The sequence below is a fragment of the Salmo salar genome, chromosome 27 (genome assembly GCF_965601325.2).
Source record: "Salmo salar chromosome 27, fSalSal1, whole genome shotgun sequence".
Classification (NCBI taxonomy): domain Eukaryota; kingdom Metazoa; phylum Chordata; class Actinopteri; order Salmoniformes; family Salmonidae; genus Salmo; species Salmo salar.
This window is the reverse complement of record NC_138317.1, coordinates 37,075,001-37,095,568: the sequence shown is the minus strand read 5'-3', so window position 1 is coordinate 37,095,568 and position 20,568 is coordinate 37,075,001. Positions and strand designations below refer to the sequence as shown.

At 47.8% G+C, this 20,568-nt stretch overlaps 1 protein-coding gene across 2 annotated transcripts in view; it reads left to right on the top strand.

Annotated features, from left to right (window-relative positions):
* Positions 1 to 20,568, top strand: part of LOC106588997 (CUB and sushi domain-containing protein 3) — a 347,202-nt gene that overhangs the window by 18,465 nt on the left and 308,169 nt on the right. For both annotated transcript variants that reach the window (XM_045709277.2, XM_014178612.3), the window contains exon 3: positions 2,002 to 2,123. In XM_045709277.2, the coding sequence (XP_045565233.2) occupies positions 2,002 to 2,123 (122 nt within the window). The remainder of the gene's footprint in view (positions 1 to 2,001; positions 2,124 to 20,568) is intronic.

Genomic DNA, 20,568 nt, shown 5'->3' with positions numbered 1-20,568 from the left:
ACCGGACACCGCCTGGTATAGAGGTCCTGGATGGCAGGAAGCTTGGCCCCGGGGATGTACTGGGCCGTACGCACTACCCTCTATAGTGCCTTGCGGTCGGAGGCCGAGCAGTTGCCATACCAACAGTGATGCAACCCGTCAGGATGCTCTCGATGGTGCAGCTGTAAAAACATTTTGAGCGTCAGTCCACCCATTATGGTATCAGTGAATGGAATGGTTAGGCCCGTCCTACTCACTCTAGTTCTGCGGTTGATACTGGAAGTGCTCTGTGTTTGGCCGTTGACGTCAAAAACTTGGAGTTCAGTGGAATCTGCAGTAGCAATGCTCACAAAGTACAACTACAAAACAAATACTTTGTTTACAAATTACTGCCCACACACAAAGGGAAAGTATCTACCAGTGAAGGGAGTCTACCTGGTGGTAGTAGTAGTAGTGGTATTTGACATTACCCAAAAGCCTTTTGTGACTGTATCTGACCACGATGAAAGCTATTGTGTACATTTACAAAAATAACCATCTGAAAGCCACGCCTGCGATCTGATAGGCAGCCACCTATCAAATGGTTTCAAACTGAACCCCTCCAATCACAAACAGGTTCCGGTTTCATGCTTTACACAGGTGTTCCTCGAATAAACTTTTTTTTCTGCTGGAAAGGTTCCGCTGGTGTGACAAGCAAATAGGATCTTCCTGGAACGTTTACTTGTCAAAGTGTAGGATGATAACAGAGTACGCATTCCTAATGGCTGTTCCAGTTCATTAGTGGGTTTTTCGTTTGCTTGAAGTTTAACTCGATGGGCTGTCGTAAAGTTAGTTATCTGAGCAGGAAGTGGTATTGCTAGTACATGACAACTGAAATCATAGCTTAAGGTTCATGGTGTGGTTTTCGAAAGTAGCACTCACGAGCCAAAACAGGACCCTGAAAATTGTTCACAATTGTGAACAATGACGTCCATTTCATATGATATATTACATCCTGCAAAATATTTTTTTTGGGGGGGGATGATATGTTACAAACTCCAATTGGTACAATATGAAATGTGAATTTGTAGGTGCTTAAGATCCCATTCAATTTCTTTAATCTTTTACTGCAGTGTTTCTTGGTCGTCTTTAACAAATCTACTTTGAAACAGAAGTATACACCTCACACATGGTTAATGGCCATAAGATCAGAAGACACCTGTACCATGTCACATATAGAGGTGAAATGTATTACATTTTGAGTTTGCATCCCAATATTACACTATATATTGTACATCACAGAATACTCAAATATAACAAAACTGTTTGACATAGAAACACTGGATTTTCTGAGGTAACAAAAAAAAAATAGTTGATTAAATATGAAATTATGATAAATATTTATAATATTCCTCCCATGGGGGCACTAGAGGGTAATTTGACTGCAGGAAACAAATCTGGTTCAGATAGCAGAAGGCAGAATATTTATAAGTATAATTCTTGGTAGTATTCTTAGGGCCATTCAGCCTGACTTTCTCTATGTTCTGCCGATATTTCATTAATACGAGCATTCAATGTGAGCCAAATCCGTAGACCTAAAGAGCTGTCTTACACACACACACACACACACACACACACACACACACACACACACACACACACACACACACACACACACACACACACACACACACACACACACACACACACACACACACACACACACACACACACACACACACACACAGACACACACACACACACAGACACACACACCCTGTGGCATTTGGCAACATCTGTCTCTAATTAACCACAACTTTTCTGTTTGCCAGGTTGTTAAATGTCAAAATGTTAAATTAATAACCATTATTATTTATTTCTCTCTCCTTCTCTTCCTCTCTCGCCTTCTCTTTCTCTCTCTCCATCTCTTTCTCTCTCTCCTTCTCTCCTCTCTCGCCTCTCTCCTCCTCCATCTCTTTCTCTCTCTCCTTCTCTTTCTCTCTCTCCTTTCTCTCTCTCCATCTCTTTTTCGTTTTGTTACAGTGAAAACATGCGGCTCTAATCTTCAAGGTCCTGCTGGTACATTCACTTCTCCCAACTTCCCCATCCAGTATGAGTCCAACGCTCAGTGTGTCTGGATTCTCACCGCCACCAACCCCAACAAGGTAGGCTGGACTAACCAACCCCCAACAGAGAGAGAGAGAGAGAGAGATATGCTGTACTGTAATGTAATATTAATCCTACACAATAGTATTCATTTGTTATTATGCAGGCCAACCCTTGGGAAATGCCCTGTAGTCCTAACTCTATTCCATATATAGTGCACTGCTTTTGACCAGATCCCTCATCCAGTGATGATCCAGTACGGGGGGCAGGTGAAGAGGTGGGCTGCTACTGGATACATCCCCACAACCCACCTCTCCTCCTCCTCCTCCTCCCCCAGTCTCTGTTTTGTATTCCAGCCTCATTCCTCCCTACCCCACCCTCCCAGGGTTGCTTGCCTGCCTGCCGGCGTTGTCGTTGAGACTCAGCAAAATGTGTGTCAGCTCTCTGGCTCATGGACCCTTTACCTGCTCCTTCTGGCCTTCCATAAGATCAGCCTCTGCCCTCTCTCTCTCTCCTCTCTCTCTCCTCTGCCCTCTCTCTCTCTCCTCTCTCTCTCCTCTGCCCTCTCTCTCTCTCCTCTCTCTTTCCTCTGCCCTCTCTCTCTCTCCTCTCTCTCTCCTCTGCCCTCTCTCTCTCTCCTCTCTCTCCTCTGCCCTCTCTCTCTCTCCTCTCTCTTTCCTCTGCCCTCTCTCTCTCTCCTCTCTCTTTCCTCTGCCCTCTCTCTCTCTCCTCTCTCTCTCCTCTGCCCTCTCTCTCTCTCCTCTCTCTTTCCTCTGCCCTCTCTCTCTCTCCTCTCTCTTTCCTCTGCCCTCTCTCTCTCTCCTCTCTCTTTCCTCTGCCCTCTCTCTCTCTCCTCTCTCTCTCCTCTGCCCTCTCTCTCTCTCCTCTCTCTTTCCTCTGCCCTCTCTCTCTCCTCTCTCTTTCCTCTGCCCTCTCTCTCTCTCCTCTCTCTTTCCTCTGCCCTCTCTCTCTCTCCTCTCTCTCTCCTCTGCCCTCTCTCTCTCTCCTCTCTCTCTCCTCTGCCCTCTCTCTCTCTCCTCTCTCTCTCCTCTGCCCTCTCTCTCTCTCCTCTCTCTCTCCTCTGCCCTCTCTCTCTCTCCTCTCTCTTTCCTCTGCCCTCTCTCTCTCTCCTCTCTCTCTCCTCTGCCCTCTCTCTCTCTCCTCTCTCTCTCCTCTGCCCTCTCTCTCTCTCCTCTCTCTCTCCTCTCTCTTTCCTCTGCCCTCTCTCTCTCTCCTCTCTCTCTCCTCTGCCCTCTCTCTCTCTCCTCTCTCTCTCCTCTGCCCTCTCTCTCTCTCCTCTCTCTCTCCTCTGCCCTCTCTCTCTCTCCTCTCTCTCTCCTCTGCCCTCTCTCTCTCTCCTCTCTCTTTCCTCTGCCCTCTCTCTCTCTCCTCTCTCTCTCCTCTGCCCTCTCTCTCTCTCCTCTCTCTTTCCTCTGCCCTCTCTCTCTCTCCTCTCTCTTTCCTCTGCCCTCTCTCTCTCTCCTCTCTCTTTCCTCTGCCCTCTCTCTCTCTCCTCTCTCTCTCCTCTGCCCTCTCTCTCTCTCCTCTCTCTCTCCTCTGCCCTCTCTCTCTCTCCTCTCTCTTCCTCTGCCCTCTCTCTCTCTCCTCTCTCTCTCCTCTGCCCTCTCTCTCTCTCCTCTCTCTTCCCTCTGCCCTCTCTCTCTCTCCTCTCTCTCTCCTCTGCCCTCTCTCTCTCTCCTCTCTCTTTCCTCTGCCCTCTCTCTCTCTCCTCTCTCTCTCCTCTGCCCTCTCTCTCTCTCCTCTCTCTCTCCTCTGCCCTCTCTCTCTCTCCTCTCTCTCTCCTCTGCCCTCTCTCTCTCTCCTCTCTCTCTCCTCTGCCCTCTCTCTCTCTCCTCTCTCTCTCCTCTGCCCTCTCTCTCTCTCCTCTCTCTTTCCTCTGCCCTCTCTCTCTCTCCTCTCTCTCTCCTCTGCCCTCTCTCTCTCTCCTCTCTCTCTCCTCTGCCCTCTCTCTCTCTCCTCTCTCTCTCCTCTGCCCTCTCTCTCTCTCCTCTCTCTCTCCTCTGCCCTCTCTCTCTCTCCTCTCTCTCTCCTCTGCCCTCTCTCTCTCCATCACCCCAGCCGTACAGTGCGTTCAAGGCTCCACATGCTGTTTTATGTGAGGCTGGATGATGGCATTTGCTGTAGTTAACTAGTTACTGTAGTTGTATTGTTGGGCAGTGTCTTTTTATTTGTGGGGTTCCTCCTTTAACGGCTGTACTTGAGTTTAATCCACAGCTTTGATATGTGCTCACTAGAACACTGCAGAGAGATTGTGTGTGTGTGTACTGTATGTGTGTGTCTTTTTGTGTGTGTCTTTTTTGTGTGTGTTTGTGCGTGCGAGTGTGTGTGTGTGTGTTTGTGTGCGTGGGTGTGTCTGTGCGAGTGTGTGTGTTTGTGTGTGTGGGTGTGTCTGTGCGAGTGTGTGTGTTTGTGTGCGTGGGTGTGTCTGTGCGAGTGTGTGTGTTTGTGTGCGTGGGTGTGTCTGTGCGAGTGTGTGTGTTTGTGTGCGTGGGTGTGTCTGTGCGAGTGTGTGTGTTTGTGTGCGTGGGTGTGTCTGTGCGAGTGTGTGTGTTTGTGTGCGTGGGTGTGTCTGTGCGAGTGTGTGTGTTTGTGTGCGTGGGTGTGTCTGTGCGAGTGTGTGTGTTTGTGTGCGTGGGTGTGTCTGTGCGAGTGTGTGTGTTTGTGTGCGTGGGTGTGTCTGTGCGAGTGTGTGTGTTTGTGTGCGTGGGTGTGTCTGTGCGAGTGTGTGTGTTTGTGTGCGTGGGTGTGTCTGTGCGAGTGTGTGTGTTTGTGTGCGTGGGTGTGTCTGTGCGAGTGTGTGTGTTTGTGTGCGTGGGTGTGTCTGTGCGAGTGTGTGTGTTTGTGTGCGTGGGTGTGTCTGTGCGAGTGTGTGTGTTTGTGTGCGTGGGTGTGTCTGTGCGAGTGTGTGTGTTTGTGTGCGTGGGTGTGTCTGTGCGAGTGTGTGTGTTTGTGTGCGTGGGTGTGTCTGTGCGAGTGTGTGTGTTTGTGTGCGTGGGTGTGTCTGTGCGAGTGTGTGTGTTTGTGTGCGTGGGTGTGTCTGTGCGAGTGTGTGTGTTTGTGTGCGTGGGTGTGTCTGTGCGAGTGTGTGTGTTTGTGTGCGTGGGTGTGTCTGTGCGAGTGTGTGTGTTTGTGTGCGTGGGTGTGTCTGTGCGAGTGTGTGTGTTTGTGTGCGTGGGTGTGTCTGTGCGAGTGTGTGTGTTTGTGTGCGTGGGTGTGTCTGTGCGAGTGTGTGTGTTTGTGTGCGTGGGAGTGTCTGTGCGAGTGTGTGTGTTTGTGTGCGTGGGTGTGTCTGTGCGAGTGTGTGTGTTTGTGTGCGTGGGTGTGTCTGTGCGAGTGTGTGTGTTTGTGTGCGTGGGTGTGTCTGTGCGAGTGTGTGTGTTTGTGTGCGTGGGTGTGTCTGTGCGAGTGTGTGTGTTTGTGTGCGTGGGTGTGTCTGTGCGAGTGTGTGTGTTTGTGTGCGTGGGTGTGTCTGTGCGAGTGTGTGTGTTTGTGTGCGTGGGTGTGTCTGTGCGAGTGTGTGTGTTTGTGTGCGTGGGTGTGTCTGTGCGAGTGTGTGTGTTTGTGTGCGTGGGTGTGTCTGTGCGAGTGTGTGTGTGTGTTGTGTGCGTGGGTGTGTCTGTGCGAGTGTGTGTGTTTGTGTGCGTGGGTGTGTCTGTGCGAGTGTGTGTGTTTGTGTGCGTGGGTGTGTCTGTGCGAGTGTGTGTGTTTGTGTGCGTGGGTGTGTCTGTGCGAGTGTGTGTGTTTGTGTGCGTGGGTGTGTCTGTGCGAGTGTGTGTGTTTGTGTGCGTGGGTGTGTCTGTGCGAGTGTGTGTGTTTGTGTGCCTGGGTGTGTCTGTGCGAGTGTGTGTGTTTGTGTGCCTGGGTGTGTCTGTGCGAGTGTGTGTGTTTGTGTGCCTGGGTGTGTCTGTGCGAGTGTGTGTGTTTGTGTGCCTGGGTGTGTCTGTGCGAGTGTGTGTGTTTGTGTGCGGGTGTGTCTGTGCGAGTGTGTGTGTTTGTGTGCTGGGTGTGTCTGTGCGAGTGTGTGTGTTTGTGTGCCTGGGTGTGTCTGTGCGAGTGTGTGTGTTTGTGTGCCTGGGTGTGTCTGTGCGAGTGTGTGTGTTTGTGTGCCTGGGTGTGTCTGTGCGAGTGTGTGTGTTTGTGTGCCTGGGTGTGTCTGTGCGAGTGTGTGTGTTTGTGTGCCTGGGTGTATCCTCCAGAAGGGTGGTGATTGGGGGTCGAGGGTTCTCCTGGTTTTATGGGATCCCATACTGTGGCTCTGCTGTCTATTACCTCTCAGAGGTGTGCTCAGGAAGGAGCGAGAGAGAAAGGGAGATGTGTGAAGGGACAGGGGGATATAGTCTGAAAGGGGGGAGGAAGGGAGGGAGAGAGAGGGGGAGAGAGAGATATTTGCACATCATTACAACACTGTATATGTACATAATATAACATTTGAAATGTCTTTATTCTTTTGGATCTTTTGTAAGTGTAATGTTTACTGTACATTTTTTATTGTTTATTTCAATTTTGTTTATTATCTTTTTCACTTGCTTTGGCAATGTAAACATACATTTTCCATGCCAATAAAGCCCTTCAATTGAAATTGAAAACAATTGAGAGAGACAGAGAGACAGAGAGAGAGACAGAGAGAGAGACAGAGAGAGAGACAGAGAGAGAGACAGAGAGAGAGACAGTGAGAGAGACAGAGAGAGAGACAGAGAGAGAGACAGTGAGAGACAGTGAGAGAGACAGTGAGAGAGACAGAGAGAGAGACAGAGAGAGATAGAGAGAGAGAGAGCGAGAGACTGGGAGGCAGGAATGGGGAGAGTGAAAGAAGAAGAGAGACAGAGAGAAAGACAGAGAGAGACTTATAAGAGAGAAAAACTGATAGCAAGAGAGACTGAGTGAATGAGAGAGCGAGGGAGGAAGAGAGAGGAGAGGAAGAGAGAGGAGAGGAAGAGAGAGGGGACAGTCGAGGAAGGCTGTTGTAAAGGGAAATGATGGACCTACTGGGAGCTGTTAGTGATGAACACACACAGCAGCCCCACATGGCACCTGGATTGATTCAGCTCATAACCACATTTGTAATAAAAGAGGGTGGAAGAGCCCTGCGATCGCTGTCTCCAAAGACCCCGGGCAGCGGCATGCCTCGTAATTGATATGAGTAATTGACAATTATTTATCCACAGGCGATGACTGAAGGATTCAGGAACAAATTAAACATGTCATTACCCAGAGCAAATATCAAACAGCAGCGCCCGTACCCGGGCAGAATGAGGGCGATAAAGTTGTACTGCAGTCTTATGGCTAGCCAATGTTTTAGCGACATGTAGGCCTATGTATTCATTCACATTATCTTTGTATGGTTGTTTGCAGTGGTGGGTTAGAACACATCCAAATATTCTGTATAAATGATTCAAAAAATATTTATGAATATCTGTATATTTTAGCTCAATTACTGTATATTCAGGTGCCATATACTGTATCACCACAGACCTGGGTAAGATTGTAAATTAAATCTTTCAAATACTTTGATTGTTTTCTTGAGTCTGAGGAAAGAGAGTGAGGGACTATTCCATTGGTTCCATTGTGGCAGGCAACCTCAAGCAAGCAGAGATACATTATTTTAAAGATTTAAAATACCATTTGATTCCAGGCCTGATTGTTCCCTGACGTAGGGACAGTGTGTTCTCTACTGGGTCTTACTTTTAATATGAAGTTAGATACTCTCTCTGGACTCATGGTTTTGTCGAAGCTAAAACGTTTCTGTCCAGTCAAAGTAGGAGAACAAACCAATTTCTCCCTCCATTCAGTGTCATGTACTGACCTTCCCTGTCGCCTGTCGCCTCTGTCGCCTCTGTCGCCTCTGTCGCCTGTCGCATCTGTCGCCTTTCGCCTCTGTCGCCTGTCGCCTGTCGCCTGTCGCCTCTGTCGCCTGTCGCCACTGTCGCCTGTCGCCTGTCGCCTGTCGCCTCTGTCGCCTGTCGCCTCTGTTGCCTCTGTCGCCTGTCGCCCCGTTGCCCCGTCGCCTGTCGCCCCGTCGCCCCGTCACCTGTCGCCTGTCGCCTGTCGCCTCTGTCGCCTCTGTCGCCTCTGTCGCCTCTGTCGCCTGTCGCCTCTGTCGCCTGTCGCCTGTCACCTCTGTCGCCTGTCGCCTCTGTTGCCTCTGTCGCCTGTCGCCTCTGTCGCCTATCGCCTCTGTCGCCTCTGTCGCCTATCGCCTCTGTCGCCTCTGTCGCCTCTGTCGCCTCTGTCGCCTCTGTCGCCTATCGCCTCTGTCGCCTCTGTCGCCTGTTGCCCCTGTCGCCCTGTCGCCTCTGTCGCCTGTCACATCTGTCGCCTTTCGCCTCTGTCACCTGTCGCATCTGTCGCCTTTCGCCTCTGTCGCCTGTCGCCTCTGTCGCCTGTCGCCTCTGTCGCCTGTCGCCTCTGTCGCCTGTCGCCTCTGTCGCCTGTCGCCTCTGTCGCCTCTGTCGCCTGTCGCCTTTCGCCTCTGTCGCCTGTCGCCTGTCGCCTGTCGCCTCTGTCGCCTTTCGCCTCTGTCGCCTTTCGCCTCTGTCGCCTGTCGCCTGTCGCCTGTCGCCTCTGTCGCCTCTGTTGCCTCTGTTGCCTCTGTCGCCTGTCGCCTCTGTCGCCTCTGTCGCCTGTCGCCCCGTTGCCCCGTCGCCCCGTCGCCCCATCGCCCCGTCGCCTCTGTCGCCCCTGTCGCCCCTGTCGCCTCTGTCGCCTCTGTCGCCTGTCGCCTGTCGCCTGTCGCCTCTGTCGCCTTTCGCCTCTGTCGCCTTTCGCCTCTGTCGCCTGTCGCCTGTCGCCTGTCGCCTCTGTCGCCTCTGTTGCCTCTGTCGCCTCTGTCGCCTGTCGCCTCTGTCGCCTCTGTCGCCTGTCGCCCCGTTGCCCCGTCGCCCCGTCGCCCCGTCGCCCCGTCGCCTCTGTCGCCCCTGTCGCCTCTGTCGCCTCTGTCGCCTCTGTCGCCTCTGTCGCCTCTGTCGCCTCTGTGGCCTCTGTCGCCTGTCGCCTCTGTCGCCTCTGTCGCCTGTCGCCTCTGTCGCCTCTGTCGCCTGTCGCCTCTGTCGCCTGTCGCCTGTCGCCTCTGTTGCCTCTGTCGCCTGTCGCCTGTCGCCTGTCGCCTCTGTTGCCTCTGTCGCCTGTCGCCTGTCACCTCTGTCGCCTGTCGCCTGTCGCCTCTGTTGCCTCTGTCGCCTGTCGCCTCTGTCGCCTGTCGCCTCTGTTGCCTCTGTCGCCTGTCGCCTGTCGCCTCTGTCACCTGTCGCCTCTGTTGCCTCTGTCGCCTGTCGCCTCTGTCGCCTGTCGCCTCTGTCGCCTCTGTCGCCTCTGTCGCCTATCGCCTCTGTCGCCTCTGTTGCCTGTTGCCCCTGTCGCTCGTCCATAAATACGTTTTTATACCCAACGGGAGTGCAGCAGAACTCATTGAAACTGTAGTCTAGTCTACATGGACAGACCCAAGGCCCCCATTTTAATACTCTTAAATTATTTTTTATTTCCCTGAGATAATCACTGATCTGTAAGTGGCTGGATAGGTGAAATCAAGGATTTCCCTGCATTGATGTCAACAATCATGTCACGTCAGATCTGTGATCACCTCAAGGAAGGAAGGAATAAAGGAAGGAAGGAATAAAGGAAGGAAGGAACCCACTGGGCACACCATGCCATTTTAACGTGAACATTTTCAGTGATATTTAATTATACAGAGTCCATGATAACTTGGCTATATAGATATGGTACCAGTACAGAGTCCATGATAACTTGGCTATATAGACATGGTACCAGTACAGAGTCCATGATAACTTGGCTATATAGACGTGGTACCAGTACAGAGTCCCTGATAACTTGGCTATATAGATGGGGTACCAGTACAGTGTCCATGATAACTTGGCTATATAGACTTGGTACCAGTACAGAGTCCATGATAACTTGGCTATATAGACGTGGTACCAGTACAGAGTCCATGATAACTTGGCTATATAGACGTGGTACCAGTACAGAGTCCATGATAACTTGGCTATATAGACATGGTACCAGTACAGAGTCCATGATAACTTCGCTATATAGACATGGTACCAGTACAGAGTCCATGATAACTTGGCTATATAGACGTGGTACCAGTACAGAGTCCATGATAACTTGGCTATATAGACATGGTACCAGTACAGAGTCCATGATAACTTGGCTATATAGACTTGGTACCAGTACAGAGTCCATGATAACTTGGCTATATAGACATGGTACCAGTACAGAGTCCATGATAACTTGGCTATATAGACATGGTACCAGTACAGAGTCCATTATAACTTGGCTATATAGACGGGGTACCAGTACAGAGTCCATGATAACTTGGCTATATAGACATGGTACCAGTACAGAGTCCATGATAACTTGGCTATATAGACGGGGTACCAGTACAGAGTCCATGATCACTTGGCTATATAGACGGGGTACCAGTACAGAGTCCATTATAACTTGGCTATATAGACGTGGTACCAGTACAGAGTCCATGATAACTTGGCTATATAGACGGGGTACCAGTACAGAGTCCATGATAACTTGGCTATATAGACGTGGTACCAGTACAGAGTCCATTATAACTTGGCTATATAGACGGGGTACCAGTACAGAGTCCATGATAACTTGGCTATATAGATGGGGTACCAGTACAGTGTCCATGATAACTTGGCTATATAGATGTGGTACCAGTACAGAGTCCATGATAACTTGGCTATATAGACGTGGTACCAGTACAGAGTCCCTGATAACTTGGCTATATAGATGGGGTACCAGTACAGTGTCCATGATAACTTGGCTATATAGACTTGGTACCAGTACAGAGTCCATGATAACTTGGCTATATAGACGTGGTACCAGTACAGAGTCCATGATAACTTGGCTATATAGACGTGGTACCAGTACAGAGTCCATGATAACTTGGCTATATAGACATGGTACCAGTACAGAGTCCATGATAACTTCGCTATATAGACATGGTACCAGTACAGAGTCCATGATAACTTGGCTATATAGACTTGGTACCAGTACAGAGTCCATGATAACTTGGCTATATAGACATGGTACCAGTACAGAGTCCATGATAACTTGGCTATATAGACTTGGTACCAGTACAGAGTCCATGATAACTTGGCTATATAGACATGGTACCAGTACAGAGTCCATTATAACTTGGCTATATAGACGGGGTACCAGTACAGAGTCCATGATAACTTGGCTATATAGACATGGTACCAGTACAGAGTCCATGATAACTTGGCTATATAGACGGGGTACCAGTACAGAGTCCATGATAACTTGGCTATATAGACGGGGTACCAGTACAGAGTCCATTATAACTTGGCTATATAGACGTGGTACCAGTACAGAGTCCATGATAACTTGGCTATATAGACGGGGTACCAGTACAGAGTCCATGATAACTTGGGTATATAGACGTGGTACCAGTACAGAGTCCATTATAACTTGGCTATATAGACGGGGTACCAGAACAGAGTCCATGATAACTTGGCTATATAGATGGGGTACCAGTACAGTGTCCATGATAACTTGGCTATATAGACGTGGTACCAGTACAGAGTCCATGATAACTTGGCTATATAGACTTGGTACCAGTACAGAGTCCATGATAACTTGGCTATATAGACTTGGTACCAGTACAGAGTCCATGATAACTTGGCTATATAGACGGGGTACCAGTACAATGTCCATGATAACTTGGCTACGAGGTAACTGACTAGGCAACAGAATACATTATTAACAGTAGCAGCAGTATAATGTAGATAGGGGTAAAGTGACTTGGAAACAGGATACATCATTAATAGTAGCAGCAGTATACTGTAGGTAGGGGTAAAGTGACTAGGAAACAGGATACATCATTAATAGTAGCAGCAGTATACTGTAGGTAGGGGTAAAGTGACTAGGAAACAGGATACATCATTAATAGTAGCAGCAGTATACTGTAGGTAGGGGTAAAGTGACTAGGAAACAGGATACATCATTAATAGTAGCAGCAGTATACTGTAGGTAGGGGTAAAGTGACTAGGAAACAGGATACATAATTAATAGTAGCAGCAGTATACTGTAGGTAGGGGTAAAGTGACTAGGAAACAGGATACATAATTAATAGTAGCAGCAGTATACTGTAGGTAGGGGTAAAGTGACTAGGAAACAGGATACATAATTAATAGTAGCAGCAGTATACTGTAGGTAGGGGTAAAGTGACTAGGAAACAGGATACATCATTAACAGTAGCTGCAGCGTATGTGATGAGTCAAAAGAGTTAGTTTAAAAAGTGTCAATGCAGATAGTCAAGGTTGCTATTTGATTAACTATTTAGCAGTTTTATGGCTTGGGGGTAGAAGGTTTGTTCCAAACGTGGTGCATTGTTACCTCTAGCAGTGCGCTAGCAGAGAGAACAGTCGATGGCTTTGGTGGCTAGAGTCTTTGATCATTTTTATGGCCTTCCTCTGACACAGACTGATATAGAGGTCCTGGGTGGCAGGGAGCTTGGCCCCAGTGATGTACTGGGCCGTACGCACTACCCTCTGTAGCGCCTTGAGGTCGGATGCCAAACAGTTACCATACCAAGCGGTGATGCAGCCAGTCAAGATGCTCTCAATTAAACTTTTTGAGGATCTGCCCAATCTTTTCAGCCTCCTGAGGTGGAAGAGGCATTGCCGTGCCTTCTTCATGACTGTGTTGGTGTGCTTTGAACATGTTAATTCCTTAGTGATCTGGACACCGAGGAGCTTGAATCTCTCAACCCGCTCCACTACAGCTCTGTCAATGTGGATGGGGGTGTGCTCCACGATGATCTCCTTTGTCTTGCTGAAGTTGAGGGACATGTTGTTGTCCTGGCATAACACGTTTGCAAACCCTGCCATATCCGACGAGTGTCAGAGACGGCCTAGTAAGATTCGATCTTAGTCCTGTATTGCTGCTTTGCCTGTTTGATGACTTACTGGAGGGCGTAGCAGGATTTAGTGTCCCGCTCCTTGAAAATGGCAGCTCTAGCCTTTAGCTCAGTGCGGATGTTGCCTGTAGTCCATGGCTTCTGGTTGGGATATGTACGTACAGTCACTGTGGGGATGTCGTCATCGAGGCACTTATTAATGAAGCCGGTGACTGATGTGGTAAATTGCTTAATGTTATCGGATAAATCCTGGAACATTCCAGTCTGTGCTAGTGAAACATTGAGCGCATCACTGGTAATTCCTCTTTTCATTTTTTCATGTAAGTAGGAATCAGGAGGCTAGATTTATGGTCAAATGTGCCAATGGGAGGGCGAGGGAAAGCCTTGTATGTGTGTGGAGTGATACACTGTTATTTGTTTGATTTAAAGGTGATTTTTTTTGTTGCCCATAGTTGCTCAGTTGACATGCTGGTAAAAATTAGGTAAAACTAATTTCAGTTTCCCTACACTAAAATCAGCAGAAAATTGTTTTCTTATGGCCCGATACAGCTCAATGAGTGCGGTCTTAGTGCCAGCATCGTTTTGTGGTGATAAATAAACAGCTATGAAAAATATAGACGAAAACTCTATTTGTAAATAGTATGGTCTGCAGCTTATCATGATGTATTCTAACTCAGAACTTCCTTAACATTAGAGATTACGCACCAGCTGTTGTTAAAGAGACACACCCCTCCCCCCTTAATCTTACCCGAGGCTGCAGACCATTATTGACAATGCATGGAAAAGCCAGCGATAAGTATCGTCTGCCTCTGCACCATCTCTTCCTCTTCCTAGTCCGGGGGTTAAGGCATGGTCCAGAGTAAGCAGAACATCCAGAGGAGAAATTGTCATTCAAAACGAGGTTAGTGATTGCTGTTATGATCTCCAGAAGCTGTTTTCGTTCATAGGATATTATGGCGGAGACATTATATACCAAAAAAGCTCAGATCAGCTTAAAAAAACACACAAAATAGCAGTTGGTCAGGAGTCCATAAAACGGCTGCTATCCATCCATTGCAGCTCCCTCTCAACCAGTAACAAATATCAAATATCAAAGCTAAGTAGGGCTTGGTTAAAATCCTGTATGGGAGACCAAAGTTCAACTGTAGATGTAGATAGATCAACTTTCCAGTAGGAGGTGCTGCCCAGCCAACTATTTTTTCATCTGATAGTGGACATAACGTTGAAGATCAGACTTTGTTTCAAAGGTACAAATTCAACATATTTTATACAAAATTAGTTGAAAATTCGTTAGAATGATGACATAAACCTGTGGTTGAAATTCCAACCTCAAAACAACAGTCCAAATACATGAGTATTTTCCATGTAGATTCCACGTCACAATACGTTGACAAATTATATTGAAATAATGTTGATTGGGGCCTCCCGAGTGGCGCAGCAATCTAAGGCACTGCATCGCAGTTCTAGAGGAGTCACTACAGACCAGGGTTCGATCCCGGTCTGTATCACAACCGGCCATGATCGGGAGCCCATAGGGCGGCACACAATTGGCACAGCATCGTCCGGGTTAGGGCAGGGTTTGGCCAGGGGGGCGCTTTATTTGGCTCATGATGCTCTAGCGACTCCTTGTGGCGAGCCGGGCGCCTGCAGGCTGACCTCGGTTGTCAGTTGAACGGTGTTTCCTCCGACACGTTGGTGCGGCTGGCTTCCGGGTTAAGTGGACGGTTGCTAAGACGCGAGGTTTGGCGGGTCATGTTTCATAGGACACATGACTCAACCTTCGCCTCCCAAGCCCGTTGGGGAGTTGCAGCGATGAGACAAGATCGAAATTGGGGAGAAAAAGGAGGTAAAATACCCCAAAATTGTAAATAAATAATAACAAATAAATCACATTGATTCAACCAGTTTGTGCCAAGTGGGAAGAAAGGGATGAATTTAGAAATATTCAAACTAGGCCCTTGTCACAACCCTGCAACGGCCAGCCCACAAGCACTCCGTCTTATTAGATGAGAGTACCAATGCACTGGCCTGACTGTTACAGGATCCCTGGCCAGGGCCAGTAACATAAAACAGGAGCCTTAAAGAGCCTTAAAGTTTAGTCCTGGCAGTTAGTTTCTTACCCTAAAGTTACATGTTGAGACACTCCTGAATGTTCAGAAGCCTGTTATGAAATTGTTTGGACATATTCCCATGCCAATGATGGATGGAAGGGAGCATGCAAGCCTTGTGGCGCCATAGAGATGTTGTCTTCCTTCCCTCCATTTTGCCAGTTTTTTGGGGGGTTGGCATTTTACCATTTTGAAAGGTCTGGGACAGAGCCGGAAAAACTGTGGAGAAGTCGTTTTTGTTTCTGCACGGCCTCGGTTTTTGGCATGTTGTTTTCAATAAATCAAGAGTATTTTTTCATTTAGTGTTCTGAAAGAGTTTAGATATTTTTGGACAAATGACCCTCAAGATTTAATTTGACGTAAACAACATCTGGCAGTAAATGTTGACTTTTATATATATATATATATATATATATATATATATATATACGAATAATTAGTAACACAAGATGCTTCATCTATCAAGTCTGTTTTAGCATCAGAAACTCCTTTAAGTTGATCTGACTGAAAAGGAGACAGTTATAGCTTTGCTTCTAGCTACCTGTCACGTCCTGGCCAGTATAAGGTTAATTGTTTTTGTAGTTTGGTCAGGACGTGGCAGAGGGTATTTGTTTTATGTGGTTCAGGGTGGTGTGTTTGTGTAAAGGGTGTTTGATTTAGTATTTCCGGGTTTTTGGTTGATGGTCTATGTGTTTGTATTCTATGGTTAGTCTGGTGTATGTGTTTCTATGTTTGGTTAATTGGGGTTGGGACTCTCAATTGAAGGCAGGTGTTGTCTATCTGCCTTTGATTGAGAGTCCCATATATTAGGGTGTGTTTGTGTGTGTGATTTGTGGGTGATTGTTCTGTGTTGAGCCTATGCTTTGCAGACTGTCAGTTTATCGTTCGTTTTCTTGTTTGTTGTTTTTGTATTCGTGTTGATTTAATTAAATGTTCAAAATGAACAACTGCACACCTGCTGCGTATTGGTCTACCTTTTCTGATGACGATTTCGCATTATCGTCAGAAGACGAAGATACTTGTGACAGAATCACCCACCACTCAAGGACCAAGCAGCAGAAGAAGGAGCAGAGGGAATTCGAGTTGGACTGGCGGGAGAAGTGGACCTGGGAGGAAGTTCTGGACGGGGCCGGACCTTGGCACCAGGCTGAGGATTATCGCCGCCCGCAGTGGGAAATTGAGGCAGCCAAGGCAGAGAGACGGAGGTACGAGGCCAAGTACGCGCTGAGGGAGAAGCACGAGAGGCACCCCCAAGAATTTTTTTTTGGGGGGCACACGGGTAGTTTGGCTAGGCGTAAGAAGAGCCGGAAGCCAGCTACCCGTGGTTATATGGAGGAGCGTATGGGGTGGAGAGCGCTATGTTTCGCTGAGGAGCGCACTATTTCACCCATACGCACGCACAGTCCGGTGCGCGTTATTCCAGCCCCTCGCAGGTGCCGTGCTAGAGCGGGCATCCAGCCTGGTAGGAGGATGCCTAAGCAGCGCATCTGGTCGCCGGTACGCCTCCGAGGACCAGGCTACCCAACTCCCGCTCTACGCACGGCTACCATCAGGCCCCTGCACAGCCCAGTCTGCCCTGTACGAGCACCCCGCTCGTACAGGGCTACTAGTTCCATCCAGCCAAGACGGGTTGTGCAGGAGGTAAGATCGAGACCGACTGTGCGCCTCCATAGCCCTGGGTTTCCAGCTCTGGTCTCTCGTGCGGACCCGGAAGTGCGTCAACCCAGTCCGACTCGTCCTGTTCCCGCTCCCCGCACTAGCCTGGAGGTGCGTGTACATAATCTGGTAAGCCCAGTACCAGCACCACACACCAGGCTACAAGTGCGTCAAGCCAGTCAACAGTCGTCACCAGAGCTGCCCGCCAGTCAACAGTCGTCACCAGAGCTGCCCGCCAGTCAACAGTCGTCAGAGCTGCCCGCCAGTCAACAGTCGTCAGAGCTGCCCGCCAGTCAACAGTCGTCAGAGCTGCCCGCCAGTCAACAGTCGCCAGAGAGGTCAGACTGCGCTGAACTGCCGGAGTGGCCAGACTGCGCTGAACTGCCGGAGTGGCCAGACTGCGCTGAACTGCCGGAGTGGCCAGACTGCGCTGAACTGCCGGAGTGGCCAGACTGCGCTGAACTGCCGGAGTGGCCAGACTGCGCTGAACTGCCGGAGTGGCCAGACTGCCCAGACTGTCCCGAGTTGCCAGACTGCCCAGACTGTCCCGAGTTGCCAGACTGCCCAGACTGCCCCGAGTTGCCAGACTGCCCCGAGTTGCCAGACTGTCCCGAGCTGCCAGACTGCCCCGACAGCCTGGAACGGCCTGAGCCTGAGCCACCTCCAGAAATAGGTGGGTTGGGGAGGGGGGGTGTAGCACAGTGCCGTCGTTGACGGCAGCCACCCTCCCTTCCCTCCCTTTAGAAAAGGGGATTTTTTTTTGGTGTTGCTTGGGGGTATTTTTTGTTAAGGTGCTTCTGGGGTAGCACCTTTAAGGGGGGGGGGGGGGGGGGGGTACTGTCACGTCCTGGCCAGTATAAGGTTAATTGTTTTTGTAGTTTGGTCAGGACGTGGCAGAGGGTATTTGTTTTATGTGGTTCGGGGTGGTGTGTTTGTGTAAAGGGTGTTTGATTTAGTATTTCCAGGTTTTTGGTTGATGGTCTATGTGTTTGTATTCTATGGTTAGTCTGGTGTATGTGTTTCTATGTTTGGTTAATTGGGGTTGGGACTCTCAGTTGAAGGCAGGTGTTGTCTATCTGCCTTTGATTGAGAGTCCCATATATTAGGGTGTGTTTGTGTGTGTGATTTGTGGGTGATTGTTCTGTGTTGAGCCTATGCTTTGCAGACTGTCAGTTTATCGTTCGTTTTCTTGTTTGTTGTTTTTGTATTCGTGTTGATTTAATTAAATGTTCAAAATGAACAACTGCACACCTGCTGCGTATTGGTCTACCTTTTCTGATGACGATTTCGCATTATCGTCAGAAGACGAAGATACTTGTGACTACCTTTTTTCAATTTGTGCCGTAGATCTCGTGGAGGATCTTTAAAAACGAGTTATGACAACATGAAAACACATCACACAACCACTACAATCTCTTAAAACTATAAGGGTTGATTTCCTGGACCAAGAAGCACTTCCAAGGAAATTCTCCATTGAACCTGCTTTTTTAGTCCACCATTAGGCTTACTCTGGGTCCGGGAAACCAAATTCTATCTCCAGTACTTGGTAATAGAAGTTAACCAATACACAGCATTTTTTTTTACAAACCTTGTTGCCTTTTGCTCCTTAAAACAAATAACTTAGTCTGGTATATTATAGAGTAAATTTTGGCGAAAACCATCTGGTATTCTTTAATTATAGAAATTCTTTCCCCAAAACGTGTAATGAGCTTAAAATCACTTCCCTGAAAAAAAAACTTGATGTAAAAGTGAAATGATTTCTTTTCGAAATGTTGCAGCAGCGTCTCAGTGGCTAGATCACAATGCCCTCTTCCTTGAGGTAAGAAATTGGTAATGGCTGTTTACAGCACGGAACAATATTGCATCATTTCTTTTTGTCAGACACTATTTTAGAGCACCAATTTATTTATATTGCGTTCTCTGTTTTAACCTTGGTGGGAGAGAATTGCAGGGTGTTGTGCCTTAATTCAATTTTCAGACATTAGTCCACCTACCTCTCTCTCTCTCTGCGGCAGCACTCTCGTGATGTTTTAAACGGCCGCCCTGGTTATGCCAGTTTAGAGCCACATACAACGTCATTGCTGCTGCAAGGCCTTTCCTTTGCAGATGGCTGGGGAAAATAAAAAACAGTTCAAATCAGGGAGTGTTTGAGACCAGCCTGATCTCAATGGTCCTACTTAACTTTTACGCCATAGCGTAAACACCACGTTACACTATGTGAGACGTCATACAGAGACAATATACAGTTAATAGAATGTTCATTTTATTGCCTATCATGCAGAACAAACCATGATACAATGTTCATCGTATTGCCTGTTAGGTGTATTCAAACAGTCAAATTGCCACCATCACTACACTGGAAGTTATCACATTCTATTAGTTAATGGTCAATGTGTATTACTGTGTATTACTGTGTATTACTGTGTATTACTGTGTATTACTGTGTATTACTGTGTATTACTGTGTATTACTGTGTAATGTTTGAAGGACAAGGGTCAGAGTACTCATAGGTTGTGTCCCAATTCTCTCTCCTTTCTCCTGAAGTGTTCACTCGTTCACTACTCTCCACAAACGTAAAAGCATAGGTTTGGTGTAGACATGGGCTAGAGGGAGTTTTCATTTACCAGTCACTGCCTTTTTAAATCAACCAAGTGCACACTTTAGGGGGAAGGAGAGATAATTGGGACATAGCCATAGACTTACTCATCCTGCCTCTTCCCTGCATCAGAGTAGCTATTAACCCGACATACTACTGTAGAATGTGCAGATGCTTATCAGTAAGAGAGGTGTGTTATCTAGCCCCCACATCCATCGAGCTCAAATCCTATCCTGTTACATCTCCACATTGGTCTCCCTCCAGAGATTGATGGTTTGTTGGAATATTAACCTCACAGGAAGCAGTTATGGTGAAGGTGAAACATGTTACATGTTTCCATTATGTTGACTGACATTCTATAGAGACAGAGGGTTTGACTTTGACCTAACACTCCTTAGAGACAGAGGGTTTGACTTTGACCTAACACTCCTTAGAGACAGAGGGTTTGACTTTGACCTAACACTTCTTAGAGACAGAGGGTTTGACTTTGGCCTAACACTCCTTAGAGACAGAGGGTTTGACTTTGACCTAACACTCCTTAGAGACAGAGGGTTTGACTTTGACCTAACACTTCTTAGAGACAGAGGGTTTGACTTTGGCCTAACACTCCTTAGAGACAGAGGGTTTGACTTTGACCAAACACTCCTTAGAGACAGAGGGTTTGACTTTGGCCCTCTCCTTGGCGGGGTGACGGCCCAATTGCCACATCCACAAATGTCACCATTTCCAATTAAAGGAGAAAGTGTCGAGGGACCTAGTGATACTAAGTTTTAACGAAGATGAAAGAAGAGAGGAGATAGAGGACTAGAGATAATGGTGACAAACATTGTCGGGAACCGCCCAGCAGATGCTTCGTTAATGTATAGCTCAGTTAACCCTGGTAATCCTATCAGCACACTACCTCTAAAACAAGCTTTACATGATCCCACAAGCCACCAGCTCTGACGTGACGGTGGCTTGTGGGAAGTTAAACAAATAAAATAATATATAAATAAAATATCTCCCACATTACAGTCTTATTGGATGACATCCCCAGGAGCTGAAATGCACGCAGAGACATTTTGATGTTTTTGAAGTTGAAATTGAATTTGGAATCTTGAGATGCACATGCAGCAGAGGCCTCCCCCAAGGCAAGGTAGATCATGTAAATATTCTGATCACTTCCTGTAATCAAAGTCTGCTTTAATCCTTTAATTAAACAGACTCTGTGG